The sequence below is a fragment of the Sebastes umbrosus genome, chromosome 7 (assembly GCF_015220745.1).
Source record: "Sebastes umbrosus isolate fSebUmb1 chromosome 7, fSebUmb1.pri, whole genome shotgun sequence".
Lineage (NCBI taxonomy): Eukaryota > Metazoa > Chordata > Actinopteri > Perciformes > Sebastidae > Sebastes > Sebastes umbrosus.
In genome coordinates this window covers 29,417,084-29,431,839 of record NC_051275.1, presented here as the reverse complement: position 1 = coordinate 29,431,839, position 14,756 = coordinate 29,417,084, and the positions used below count along the sequence as shown (strand labels likewise).

At 41.7% G+C, this 14,756-nt stretch overlaps 3 protein-coding genes and 2 pseudogenes across 3 annotated transcripts; all 5 read right to left on the bottom strand.

Annotated features, from left to right (window-relative positions):
- Nucleotides 1-92: 92 nt before the first annotated feature.
- LOC119491885 (lysophosphatidic acid receptor 6-like) lies at nucleotides 93-1,735 on the bottom strand. Its single transcript, XM_037776149.1, has one exon. The coding sequence runs from the start codon at nucleotides 1,487-1,489 to the stop codon at nucleotides 629-631; it is 861 nt and encodes a 286-aa protein (XP_037632077.1). The 5' UTR covers nucleotides 1,490-1,735; the 3' UTR covers nucleotides 93-628.
- Nucleotides 1,736-4,138: 2,403 nt separating this feature from the next.
- On the bottom strand, nucleotides 4,139-5,192 carry LOC119491644 (annotated as a pseudogene).
- Nucleotides 5,193-6,400: 1,208 nt separating this feature from the next.
- Nucleotides 6,401-7,583, bottom strand: LOC119491639 (lysophosphatidic acid receptor 6-like). Its single transcript, XM_037775791.1, has one exon. It carries the CDS (start codon nucleotides 7,581-7,583, stop codon nucleotides 6,714-6,716), a length of 870 nt encoding a protein of 289 aa, XP_037631719.1. The 3' UTR covers nucleotides 6,401-6,713.
- Nucleotides 7,584-9,324: 1,741 nt separating this feature from the next.
- On the bottom strand, nucleotides 9,325-10,632 carry LOC119491883 (lysophosphatidic acid receptor 6-like). The gene has a single exon (XM_037776147.1). The coding sequence runs from the start codon at nucleotides 10,561-10,563 to the stop codon at nucleotides 9,694-9,696; it is 870 nt and encodes a 289-aa protein (XP_037632075.1). The 5' UTR covers nucleotides 10,564-10,632; the 3' UTR covers nucleotides 9,325-9,693.
- Nucleotides 10,633-12,061: 1,429 nt separating this feature from the next.
- On the bottom strand, nucleotides 12,062-13,700 carry LOC119491638 (annotated as a pseudogene).
- Between the last annotated feature and the right edge of the window lie 1,056 nt (nucleotides 13,701-14,756).

Genomic DNA, 14,756 nt, shown 5'->3' with positions numbered 1-14,756 from the left:
TTATTTTTGATATATCTCCAAGAGTATTGAAGTGATACAAACATTTTATTTGTACATTTTGTTACATATTAACATGGAAAATGCATTTTACTCCTCACTTTACACATTTTGCTTTACTGCACCACCTTTATTGTTTCTGTACAAAATCTCTTAATCAATGTGATGGCTTGAACTGTGCCAACACACCATTCTTTTAAATAACTTTCTTTTAAAACAGTGTCTGTGTGAAATTTCCACCTCTGACAACTTGTCTTTAAAAGCCTCTAGGCTCTAGTTTTATATCAGGGCACTACTGAGTGAGTGGTATCAATCTTCTCATCTAACTCTCTGCAAGAAAGGAAATAAAAGTATTTTGCAAAATGTCAATATTTCTTAAAGAGTCATCATTTCTCCTGAAACTGTTTGTACTCTTTATGGACATGTTACAGCCTTTAAGCATGAATTAAGCATGACACCTGTATATTTACAAGCCTAGCCTTTCCCATCTCTCACGAGATCTACAACTTTCACAAACAAGCCAAAATGAGCATGACACACCCAAACAAACTATTTTGCTGGAAAATAGGAAAATTAGAATGGAAAACATGGAAAATCTGATGCCATCTCAAGAAAATAGCAGGTCCTTTGTCTACTGTTCTCTTGGAAGATCTGTATCCTCTTTTTTCTTCCAGAAGGCATCCAGAGAGAAGTAATACAACAGTGGATCCAGACAGCAGTTCACAGTAGCAAGACATACTAAAGGTGTTATCGTAGATGTCCCAAATCTTAATAAACCAATCGATAAAGGCAAGAAACATATGGTGAACGTAAGCAAGTTCATGACAAAAATTAGCATGACATTCACTTTGTTGTTGACTCTTGCAGAGTTAGTCAGATGTCTGCGTAGAGTCCAAGACACCAAAGTGGTGCACACGATGTTGACTGCCAGCATGGTGAGCACTAACACAGACTGAAGATAAGCCATTACCATTTTATTATGAAGTTGATGTTGGGGATATTCAAAACAGGTGGATCCATTGAGGTTCTTTAAAAATCTTGAAAATTCAACTCTCTCTGGGATGTTCATCACCACAATAAACACCCAAACGAGTCCAACAGCTTTCAAGGCGTTGGAAGCGGTTCGAAGATGGCGCGACCTCAGAGGATAAACCACAGCCAGCAGCCGGTCCACGCTGATGAAGGTGATGAAGATGGCGCTGGAGCGGATGTTGTTGTGATAGAGCATTGTTATCCATATGCATGCCTCTGTGCTCAGTGGCCAGGTGCCCGTGGCGTAAAAGTAGACCCTCATGGGTAAGGAGATGACGAGCAGCAGGTCAGAGATGGCCAGGTTGACCATGAAGACGGCACTGGGCGATTTGAGGCCGTGGTGTCTCAGCAGAATCCACAGTGAAACCGCATTGAGAGGCAGACCCAGTGCCAGAAAACAGCCATGGATCACAGCATAAACCGGCTTTGGCTCGAATCCATCTTCCATTGTGTTGTTCATGTCTACCTGATGAGAAGAGCAATGTGTCTGTGTGCTTTACTGAATGCTGCGCTCTATAAGTGCACGACACATCAGTTCCTCCCTCTGCTCTTTATCTGCGTGGAGTGAGGTTAAAAGTTGAAAATGACAGATTGGGAGGGCAGATTTAAAAAGTGACAGGAAATGTAAGTGACTCAACTCAGGAACTGTGGTCACTGTGACATTAACGAATAAACAAATTTACTTTAAAAGTCTCATAATGTCACGTCTTTTATATTATAAAGCAGGTTTAAGTGCTGTATAAATACTGTGAAAGTATCAAAACTCTCAATCCACAGAGAAATACAAACAGCCTGTATTCAGAAACTATACTTTTGAAAAAAAACTGTCAGGATTTATGTACATTTGTGAAGTCACAAATCTATCTCAGCTGGCTCCGGTCCTACCTCACCAACCGTTCTCATTTCATCTCCCTTCACAACAACTCCTCTGCCACATCCACAGTCACACAAGGTGTCCCCCAAGGCTCTGTACTCGGTCCACTCCTTTTCATTATCTACATATTCACCCTCGGTCAGATCCTCCGCCATTTCAACCTGGACTTCCACTGCTATGCTGACGACACTCAGCTCTACCTCAGCCCCAACACCCCCCACAACCCACCCTAAACAGTGACAAAATAGAACTCCTCCTCATCGGCTCCAAATACACCCTCAGTAAAACCAACAACCTCACACTCAGCATCGATGGCACCTCTGTTTCCTCCTCCCCCCAGGCACGCAACCTTGGCGTGATTCTTGACCCCACCCTCTCCCTTGAGCCTCACATCCGCCAACTTGTCAAAATATCCTTCTACCACCTACGTAACATTGCAAAGATCCGACCCTCACTCACACCCCCCGCTGCCGAGAAGCTCATCCACACCTTCATCTCCTCCCGCCTTGATTACTGCAACTCTCTACTCTACGGCATCTGCACCACCTCCATCAACAAACTCCAACCGGTCCAGAATGCAGCTGCCCGACTCCTCACCCACACCAAATCCTGGCATCACATCACCCCAGTCCTCAAAGACCTCCACTGGCTCCCTGTCTCCCACCGGATCACCTACAAAATCCTGACCCTCACCTACAAAGCCCTCCACCAACTTGCCCCCCCCCTACCTCTCTGACCTCCTCTCCCGGTCCCACAGATCCACCTCAGCTGGTCTACTTTCCACTCCCAAGTCCAACCTCCGCAGCTTTGGGGACAGAGCATTCTCCAGGGCAGCTCCCAAGCTTTGGAACTCCCTCCCACAACTCATTAGACAGTCTGATTCCCTCCCCCTATTCCAGTTCCGCCTCAAAACCCACCTTTTCTCCTCTGCCTACTCCTAGCCCCGCCTCCCCGTACCTATTTGTCCGTGTGTATGAATGAGAGTGCACCTGTGTATGTCGTCTGTCTCCTGTTTGTCTCACACCGTTTCCCCCGATATTGTAAAGCGTCTTTGAGTTCTCTAAAGGCGCTATATAAGTTTAATTTATTATTATTATTATTATTAAATCTACAATATATACAAAGAGTATAGAAGCAAAGAGTCGAAACAGCCTCTGCCGCCATTTTGGACTAAAAACACTTATTATATTTATAATATTTTATTGTTCAACACAGGCCATTTCGGTAGAATATGTCAATGGAATAGAAATTATTTTGTTTTACTTTTGTACGACACTTTGTAGGCGGACGTTTTACCGGCGTCATATTTGTACTAAATACAAGCAATAGGTTAAGTAACTGTTTCTGTCATATTGTCACAAAGACACGTGAGTGGTATCAATCTTCTCATCTAATTCTCCGCAAGAAAGGAAATAAAAGTATTTTGCAAAATGTCAAAATATTTCTTAAAGTCATCATTTCTCCTGAAACTGTCTGGACTCATTCTGGACATGTTACAGCCTTTAAGCATGAATTAAGCATGACACCTGTATATTTACAAGCCTAGCGTTTCCCATCTCTCACGAGATCTACAACTTTCACAAACATTTTTATCAAAAAGACGATCACTTATATACATTTTGAAATATTGAGCTCAAAAGGGTTTAATAGAATTCAACTTTTATTTTTGATATATCTCCAAGAGTATTGAAGTGATACAAACATTTTATTTGTACATTTTGTTACATATTAACATGGAAAATGCATTTTACTCCTCACTTTACACATTTTGCTTTACTGCACCACCTTTATTGTTTCTGTACAAAATCTCTTAATCAATGTGATGGCTTGAACTGTGCCAACACACCATTCTTTTAAATAACTTTCTTTTAAAACAGTGTCTGTGTGAAATTTCCACCTCTGACAACTTGTCTTTAAAAGCCTCTAGGCTCTAGTTTTATATCAGGGCACTACTGAGTGAGTGGTATCAATCTTCTCATCTAACTCTCTGCAAGAAAGGAAATAAAAGTATTTTGCAAAATGTCAATATTTCTTAAAGAGTCATCATTTCTCCTGAAACTGTTTGTACTCTTTATGGACATGTTACAGCCTTTAAGCATGAATTAAGCATGACACCTGTATATTTACAAGCCTAGCCTTTCCCATCTCTCACGAGATCTACAACTTTCAGAAACAAGCCAAAATGAGCATGACACACCCAAACAAACTATTTTGCTGAAAAATAGGAAAATTAGAATGGGAAACATGGAAAATCTGAAGCCATCTCAAGAAAATAGTCTGTCCTTTGTCTACTGTTCTCTTGGAAGATCTGTATCCTCTTTTTTCTTCCAGAAGGCATCCAGAGAGAAGTAATACAACAGTGGATCCAGACAGCAGTTCACAGTAGCAAGACATACTAAAGCTCTACGCGTAGGTACCCCACATGTTAATATACCAATTGACAAAGGCAAGAAACATATGGTGAACGTAACCAAGTTCATGACAAAAATTAACATGACATTCACTTTGTTGTTGACCCTTGCAGAGTTATTCAGATGACTGCGTAGAGTCCAAGACACCAAAGTGGTGCACACGATGTTGACTGCCAGCATGGTGAGCACTAACACAGACTGAAGATAAGCCATTACCATTTTATTACGAAGTTGATGTTGGGGATATTCAAAACAGGTGGTTCTTTGAGGTTCTTTAAAAATCTTGAAAATTCAACTCTCTCTGGGATGTTCATCACCACAATAAACACCCAAACGAGTCCAACAGCTTTCAAGGCGTTGGAAGCGGTTCGAAGATGGCGCGACCTCAGAGGATAAACCACAGCCAGCAGCCGGTCCACGCTGATGAAGGTGATGAAGATGGCGCTGGAGCGGATGTTGTTGTGATAGAGCATTGTTATCCATATGCATGCCTCTTTGCTCAGTGGCCAGGTGCCCGTGGCGTAAAAGTAGACCCTCATGGGTAAGGAGATGACGAGCAGCAGGTCAGAGATGGCCAGGTTGACCATGAAGACGGCACTGGGCGATTTGAGGCCGTGGTGTCTCAGCAGAATCCACAGTGAAACCGCATTGAGAGGCAGACCCAGTGCCAGTGTGCTTTACTGAATGCTGCGCTCTATAAGTGCACGACACATCAGTTCCTCCCTCTGCTCTTTATCTGCGTGGAGTGAGGTTAGAGGTGGAAAATGTCAGATTGGGAGGGCACATTAAAAAAGTGACAGGAAATGTAAGTGACTCAACTCAGGAACTGTGGTCACTGTGACATTAACGAATAAACAAACTTACTTTAAAAGTCTCATAATGTCACGTCTTTTATATTATAAAGCAGGTTTAAGTGCTGTATAAATACTGTGAAAGTATTTAAACACTCAATCCACAGAAGATACACACAGCCCGTATTCAGAAACTGTGCTTTGAAAAAAAAATGGCAGGATTTATGTATATTTGTGATGTCACAAAGTAGAATATGCCAATGGAATAGAAATAATTTTGTTTTACTTTTGTACGGCACTTTGTAGGCGGACGTTTTACTGGCGTCCGGTATTCGCTTTCAGTGCAAAATGGCGGAAGCGTATCTTTGCTGCTGGGCGCTGATGTTGCCGTTTTACACATTCTATTTCGCTTCTGTAATGTTAATAGTTTTTGATCTGTGTTGTCTACAATGTTTGTTGATTTCCACTTTTGTATTTGTGCCGATTCATGTGACATCACTGCGGCATACAGTACATATTCTTATAGCCCAGTTTGTCCTGAAAAAAGAGATGTAAATAGCATGATTGTGCATTGCAGTGTTGATGCAACATGCATTATTAGGCTACAAAAAAGAAACCATGTGGACCATAAATAGGGAAAAAGGCCTCAGAGTTTTAAAACCAACATGAAGTGTCGGAGTCGGTGTTTACTGAGATATAAATAAAGGTATGGAAGATGGAATGATGGTTGTATCTTGTTCAATTGTTATTTTTATTTATTTATTATACTTCTTATCTTATGAGTTGTAGTAAATGGAGAATGAAAGGAGAGTATGGAAATGAGAGTAACTTAAAAACTAAAAGGAATTTAAAAATCTGTATAAAATCTTTTAAAAAGTGGTAACTATCTACTATAGTGGAGTGTCTAGTTTAAACATTGTAAGAGGTTATACATTTTGAAATATTGAGCTCAAAAGGGTTTAATAGAGTTACATTTTTATTTTTGATATATCTCCAAGAGTATTAAAGTGATAAAAACATTGTATTTTTACATATTGTTACATATTAACATGATGAAAAATGCATTTTACTCCTCACTTTACACATTTTGCTTTATTGCACCACCTTTATTGATTTTGTACAAAATCTCTTAATCAATGTGATGGCTTGAACTGTGCCAACACACAATTCTTTTAAATAGCTTTCTTTTAAAACAGTGTCTGTGTGAAATTTCCACCTATGCCAACTTGTCTTTAACCGCCTCTAGGGTCTAGTTTTATATCAGGGCACTACTGAGTGAGTGGTTTCAATCTTCTCATCTAACTCTCTGCAAGAAAGGAAATAAAAGTATTTTGCAAAATGTCAATATTTCTTAAAGAGTCATCATTTCTCCTGAAACTGTTTGTACTCTTTATGGACATGTTACAGCCTTTAAGCATGAATTAAGCATGACACATGAATATTTACAAGCCTAGCGTTTCCCCATCACTCACGAGATCTACAACTTTCAGAAACAAGCCAAAATGAGCATGACACACCCAAACAAACTATTTTGCTGAAAAATAGGAAAATTAGAATGGGAAACATGGAAAATCTGAAGCCATCTCATGAAAATAGCAGGTCCTTTGTCTACTGTTCTCTTGGAAGATCTGTATCCTCTTTTTTCTTCCAGAAGGCATCCAGAGAGAAGTAATACAACAGTGGATCCAGACAGCAGTTCACAGTAGCAAGACATACTAAAGGTGTTATCGTAGTTACCCCAAATCCTAAGATACCAATCGACGTCGGCAAGAAACATATGGTGAACATAACCAAGTTCATGACAAAAATTAGCATGACATTCACTTTGTTGTTGACCCTTGCAGAGTTATTCAGATGTCTGCGTAGAGTCCAAGACACCAAAGTGGTGCACACGATGTTGACTGCCAGCATGGTGAGCACTAACACAGACTGAAGATAAGCCATTACTAATTTATTATGAAGTGGACGGGGAGGATGATGGGGATATTCAAAACAGGTGGATCCATTGAGGTTCTTTAAAAATCTTGAAAATTCAACTCTCTCTGGGATGTTCACCACCACCACAAACAGCCAAACGAGTCCAGCAGCTTTCAAGGCGTTGGAAGCGGTTCGAAGATGGCGCGACCTCAGAGGATAAACCACAGCCAGCAGCCGGTCCACGCTGATGAAGGTGATGAAGATGGCGCTGGAGCGGATGTTGTTGCGAAAGATCATTGTGATCCAGATGCATGCCACTTTGCTCAGTGGCCAAGTGCCCGTGGCGTAAAAGTGGACCCTCATGGGTAAGGAGATGATGAGCAGCAGGTCAGAGATGGCCAGGTTGACCATGAAGACGGCACTGGGCGATTTGAGGCCGTGGTGTCTCAGCAGAATCCACAGTGAAACCGCATTGAGAGGCAGACCCAGTGCCAGAATACAGCCATAGATCCCAGCATAAACCGGCTTTGGCTCGAATCCATCTTCAATTGTGTTGTTCATGTCTACCTGATGAGAAGAGCAATGTTTCTGTGTGCTTTACTGAATGCTGCGCTCTATAAGTGCACGACACATTAGTTCCTCCCTCTGCTCTTTATCTGCGTGGAGTGAGGTTAGAGGTTGAAAATGTCAGATTGGGAGGACACATAAAAAAGTGACAGGAAATGTAAGTGACTCAACTCAGGAACTGTGGTCACTGTGACATTAACGAATAAACAAATTTACTTTAAAAGTCTCATAATGTCACGTCTTTTATATTATAAAGCAGGTTTAAGTGCTGTATAAATACTGTGAAAGTATCAACACTCTCAATCCACAGAGAAATACAAACAGCCTGTATTCAGAAACTGTGCTTTGAAAAAAAACTGTCAGGATTTATGTACATTTGTGATGTCACAAATCTATCTCAGCTGGCTCCGGTCCTACCTCACCAACCGTTCTCATTTCATCTCCCTTCACAACAACTCCTCTGCCACATCCACAGTCACACAAGGTGTCCCCCAAGGCTCTGTACTCGGTCCACTCCTTTTCATTATCTACATATTCACCCTCGGTCAGATCCTCCGCCATTTCAACCTGGACTTCCACTGCTATGCCGACGACACTCAGCTCTACCTCAGCCCCAACACCCCCCACAACCCACCCTAAACAGTGACAAAATAGAACTCCTCCTCATCGGCTCCAAATCCACCCTCAGCAAAACCAACAACCTCACACTCAGCATCGATGGCACCTCTGTTTCCTCCTCCCCCCAGGCACGCAACCTTGGCGTGATTCTTGACCCCACCCTCTCCCTTGAGCCTCACATCCGCCAACTTGTCAAAATATCCTTCTACCACCTACGTAACATTGCAAAGATCCGACCCTCACTCACACCCCCCGCTGCCGAGAAGCTCATCCACACCTTCATCTCCTCCCGCCTTGATTACTGCAACTCTCTACTCTACGGCATCTGCACCACCTCCATCAACAAACTCCAACCGGTCCAGAATGCAGCTGCCCGAATCCTCACCCACACCAAATCCTGGCATCACATCACCCCAGTCCTCAAAGACCTCCACTGGCTCCCTGTCTCCCACCGGATCACCTACAAAATCCTGACCCTCACCTACAAAGCCCTCCACCAACTTGCCCCCCCCTACCTCTCTGACCTCCTCTCCCGGTCCCACAGATCCACCTCAGCTGGTCTACTTTCCACTCCCAAGTCCAACCTCCGCAGCTTTGGGGACAGAGCATTCTCCAGGGCAGCTCCCAAGCTTTGGAACTCCCTCCCACAACTCATTAGACAGTCTGATTCCCTCCCCCTATTCCAGTTCCGCCTCAAAACCCACCTTTTCTCCTCTGCCTACTCCTAGCCCCGCCTCCCCGTACCTATTTGTCCGTGTGTATGAATGAGAGTGCACCTGTGTGTGTCGTCTGTCTCCTGTTTGTCTCACACCGTTTCCCCCGATATTGTAAAGCGTCTTTGAGTTCTCTAAAGGCGCTATATAAGTTTAATTTATTATTATTATTATTATTAAATCTACAATATATACAAAGAGTATAGAAGCAAAGAGACGAAACAGCCTCTGCCGCCATTTTGGACTAAAAACACTTATTATATTTATAATATTTTATTGTTCAACACAGGCCATTTCGGTAGAATATGTCAATGGAATAGAAATTATTTTGTTTTACTTTTGTACGACACTTTGTAGGCGGACGTTTTACCGGCGTCATATTTGTACTAAATACAAGCAATAGGTTAAGTAACTGTTTCTGTCATATTGTCACAAAGACACGTGAGTGGTATCAATCTTCTCATCTAATTCTCCGCAAGAAAGGAAATAAAAGTATTTTGCAAAATGTCAAAATATTTCTTAAAGTCATCATTTCTCCTGAAACTGCCTGGACTCATTCTGGACATGTTACAGCCTTTAAGCATGAATTAAGCATGACACCTGTATATTTACAAGCCTAGCCTTTCCCATCTCTCACGAGATCTACAACTTTCACAAACAAGCCAAAATGAGCATGACACACCCAAACAAACTATTTTGCTGAAAAATAGGAAAATTAGAATGGGAAACATGGAAAATCTGAAGCCATCTCATGAAAATAGCAGGTCATTTATCTACTGTTCTCTTGGAAGATCTGTATCCTCTTTTTTCTTCCAGAAGGCATCCAGAGAGAAGTAATACAACAGTGGATCCAGACAGCAGTTCACATTAGCAAGACATACCAAAGGTGTTATCGTAGATGTCCCAAATGTTAATAAACCAATCGACAAAGGCAAGAAACATATGGTGAACGTAAGCAAGTTCATGACAAAAATTAGCATGACATTCACTTTGTTGTTGACCCTTGCAGAGTTATTCAGATGTCTGCGTAGAGTCCAAGACACCAAAGTGGTGCACACGATGTTGACTGCCAGCATGGTGAACACTAACGCAGATTGAAGATAAGCCATTACTAATTTATTATGAGGTTGACGGGGAGGATGATGGCGATATTCAAAACAGGTGGATCCATTGAGGTTCTCTAAAAATCTTGAAAATTCAGCTCTGTCTGGGATGTTCATCACCACGATAAACAGCCAAACGAGCCCAACAGCTTTCAAGGCGTTGGAAGCGGTTCGAAGATGGCGCGACCTCAGAGGATAAACCACAGCCAGCAGCCGGTCCACGCTGATGAAGGTGATGAAGATGGCGCTGGAGCGGATGTTGTTGGAATAGAGCAATATTATCCAGACGCATGCCTCTGTGCTCAGTGGCCAGGTGCCCGTGGCGTAAAAGTAGACCCTCATGGGTAAGGAGATGATGAGCAGCAGGTCAGAGATGGCCAGGTTGACCATGAAGACGGCACTGGGCGATTTGAGGCCGTGGTGTCTCAGCAGAATCCACAGTGAAAACGCATTGAGAGGCAGACCCAGTGCCAGAATACAGCCATGGATCACAGCATAAACCGGCTGTGGCTTGATTCCATCTTCCATTGTGTTGTTCATGTCTACCTGATGAGAGGAGCAATGTGTCTGTGTGCTTTACTGAATGCTGCGCTCTATAAGTGCACGACACATTAGTTCCTCCCTCTGCTCTTTATCTGGGTCGAGTGAGGTTAGAGGTTGAAAATGTCAGATTGGGAGGACACATAAAAAAGTGACAGGAAATGTAAGTGACTCAACTCAGGAACTGTGGTCACTGTGACATTAACGAATAAACAAATTTACTTTAAAAGTCTCATAATGTCACGTCTTTTATATTATAAAGCAGGTTTAAGTGCTGTATAAATACTGTGAAAGTATCAAAACTCTCAATCCACAGAGAAATACAAACAGCCTGTATTCAGAAACTATACTTTTGAAAAAAAACTGTCAGGATTTATGTACATTTGTGAAGTCACAAATCTATCTCAGCTGGCTCCGGTCCTACCTCACCAACCGTTCTCATTTCATCTCCCTTCACAACAACTCCTCTGCCACATCCACAGTCACACAAGGTGTCCCCCAAGGCTCTGTACTCGGTCCACTCCTTTTCATTATCTACATATTCACCCTCTGTCAGATCCTCCACCATTTCAACCTGGACTTCCACTGCTATGCCGACGACACTCAGCTCTACCTCAGCCCCAACACCCCCCACAACCCACCCTAAACAGTGACAAAATAGAACTCCTCCTCATCGGCTCCAAATCCACCCTCAGCAAAACCAACAACCTCACACTCAGCATCGATGGCACCTCTGTTTCCCCCTCCCCCCAGGCACGCAACCTTGGCGTGATTCTTGACCCCACCCTCAGCATTCTCCAGGGCAGCTCCCAAGCTTTGGAACTCCCTCCCACAACTCATTAGACAGTCTGATTCCCTCCCCCTATTCAAGTCCCGCCTCAAAACCCACCTTTTCTCCTCTGCCTACTCCTAGCCCCGCCTCCCCGTACCTATTTGTCCGTGTGTATGAATGAGAGTGCACCTGTGTGTGTCGTCTGTCTCCTGTTTGTCTCACACCGTTTCCCCCGATATTGTAAAGCGTCTTTGAGTTCTCTAAAGGCGCTATATAAGTTGAATTTATTATTATTATTATTATTAAATCTACAATATATACAAAGAGTATAGAAGCAAAGAGACGAAACAGCCTCTGCCGCCATTTTGGACTGAAAACACTTATTATATTTATAATATTTTATTGTTCAACACAGGCCATTTCGGTAGAATATGTCAATGGAATAGAAATTATTTTGTTTTACTTTTGTACGGCACTTTGTAGGCGGACGTTTTACCGGCGTCATATTTGTACTAAATACAAGCAATAGGTTAAGTAACTGTTTCTGTCATATTGTCACAAAGACACGTGAGTGGTATCAATCTTCTCATCTAACTCTCCGCAAGAAAGGAAATAAAAGTATTTTGCAAAATGTCAAAATATTTCTTAAAGTCATCATTTCTCCTGAATCTGTCTGGACTCATTCTGGACATGTTACAGACTTTAAGCATGAATTAAGCATGACACCTGTATATTTACAAGCCTAGCGTTTCCCATCTCTCACGAGATCTACAACTTTCACAAACATTTTTATCAAAAAGACGATCACTTATATACATTTTGAAATATTGAGCTCAAAAGGGTTTAATAGAATTCAACTTTTATTTTTGATATATCTCCAAGAGTATTAAAGTGATACAAACATTTTATTTGTACATATTGTTACATATTAACATGAAAAATGCATTTTACTCCTCACTTTACACATTTTGCTTTACTGCACCACCTTTATTGTTTCTGTACAAAATCTCTTAATCAATGTGATGGCTTGAACTGTGCCAACACACCATTCTTTTAAATAACTTTCTTTTAAAACAGTGTCTGTGTGAAATTTCCACCTCTGACAACTTGTCTTTAAAAGCCTCTAGGCTCTAATTTTATATCAAGGCACTACTGAGTGAGTGGTATCAATCTTCTCATCTAACTCTCTGCAAGAAAGGAAATAAAAGTATTTTGCAAAATGTCAAAATATTTCTTAAAGAGTCATCATTTCTCCTGAAACTGTTTGTACTCTTTATGGACATGTTACAGCCTTTAAGCATGAATTAAGCATGACACCTGTATATTTACAAGCCGAGCGTTTCCCCATCTCTCACGAGATCTACAACTTTCACAATACTAGCCAAAATCAGCATGACACACCCAAACAAACGATTTTGCTGGAAAATAGGAAAATTAGAATGGGAAACATGGAAAATCTGAAGCCATCTCATGAAAATAGCAGGTCATTTATCTACTGTTCTCTTGGAAGATCTGTATCCTCTTTTTTCTTCCAGAAGGCATCCAGAGAGAAGTAATACAACAGTGGATCCAGACAGCAATTCACAGTAGCAAGACATATTAAAATCGGAGATGTCCCAATTGTTAAGAAACCAATCGGCATCGGCAAGAAACATATGGTGAACATAACCAAGTTCATGACAAAAATTAGCATGACATTCACTTTGTTATTGACCCTTGCAGAGTTATTCAGATGTCTGCGTAGAGTCCAAGACACCAAAGTGGTGCACACGATGTTGACTGCCAGCAAGGTGAGCACTAACACCAACTGAAGATAACCCACTAATGATTTACGATAAGCCTTTACTGATCCATGACGAAACGTTTGGGGATATTCAAAACAGGTGGATCCATTGAGGTTCTTTAAAAATCTTGAAAATTCAACTGTCTCTGGGATGTTCATCACCACCACAAACAGCCAAGCGAGCCCAACAGCTTTCAAGGCGTTGGAAGCGGTTCGAAGATGGCGCGACCTCAGAGGATAAACCACAGCCAGCAGCCGGTCCACGCTGATGAAGGTGATGAAGATGGCGCTGGAGCGGATGTTGTTGTGAGAACACATTGATATCCAGATGCACGCCCCTTTGCTCAGTGGTCAGGTGCCCGTGGCGTAAAAGTAGACCCTCATGGGTAAAGAGATGATGAGCAGCAGGTCAGAGATGGCCAGGTTGACCATGAAGACGGCACTGGGCGATTTCAGGCCGTGGTGTCTCAGCAGAATCCACAGTGAAACCGCATTGAGAGGCAGACCCAGTGCCAGAATACAGCCATGGATCACAGCATAAACCGGCTGTGGCTCGAATCCATCTTCCATTGTGTTGTTCATGTCTACCTGATGAGAAGAGCAATGTGTCTGTGTGCTTTACTGATGTGTCATGCGCTCTATAAGCGCATGACACATCAGTTCCTCCCTCTGCTCCTTATCTGCGTGGAGTGAGGTTAAAAGTTGAAAATGACAGATTGGGAGGGCAGATTAAAAAAGTGACAGGAAATGTACAATAATCATAAAGTGGGCATGTCTGTAAAAGGGAGTCTCGTGGGTACCCAGAGAACCCATTTTCAGTCACATATCTTGAGGTCAGAGGTCAAGGGACCCCTTTGAAAATGGCCATGCCAGTTTTTCCTCGCCAAAATTGAGCACAAGTTTGGGGCGTTATATTTGGAGCCCGCTACAACTTAAAAACAAGTTATGTTAATGCGTTAAAGAAATTAGTGGCATTAAAACAAATTTGCGTTAACGCTCTATTATCGCATTAACTTTGACAGCCTTAGTTTTTTTTTTACAGCATGTAAACAAGTTCTAGTAGAAACATGAAATACACATATGAACCTGAAAATGAGCACAATATGGGACCTTTAAGTTTTCGTGCAATTTAAAAATGTTATATCTTGCTGCAGCCTTAATTGCATATTTTAAATGACATATTTTAAGTTAAATGACATATTTTAGAGATAATTGACATTTATGGTTGATTAGTGAGTAATTCACTCAGTTTTAGGGTAACGTGGAGTTTCATGCACATAATTTTATTGACATGTTGAGTTTTATGCAGATTTATGTTTTTATGAGCATTTGTGGTGATATTTTACACAATGTATGGCATAAAACAAAGTTCACATTTATGTAGTTTGTGTGTAAGTTACTAGTAAAAAACAGGTTGATTCAAATTTACTTCAGAATTGAATTGATTTTCTACCACTACTATGATTTTCATGCGCTATACAAAAAGCAATCCCACTATGACACAACTCAAATAACCCCAAAAATTGTATGCTTCATCATATTTGCACAATACAAGTTATATTGACTGGCTAATGTTGCTATATTTACTTGACCACTGTGTTGACCTGAGGGATATAGGTCTGATCCACTCTGTCTCTT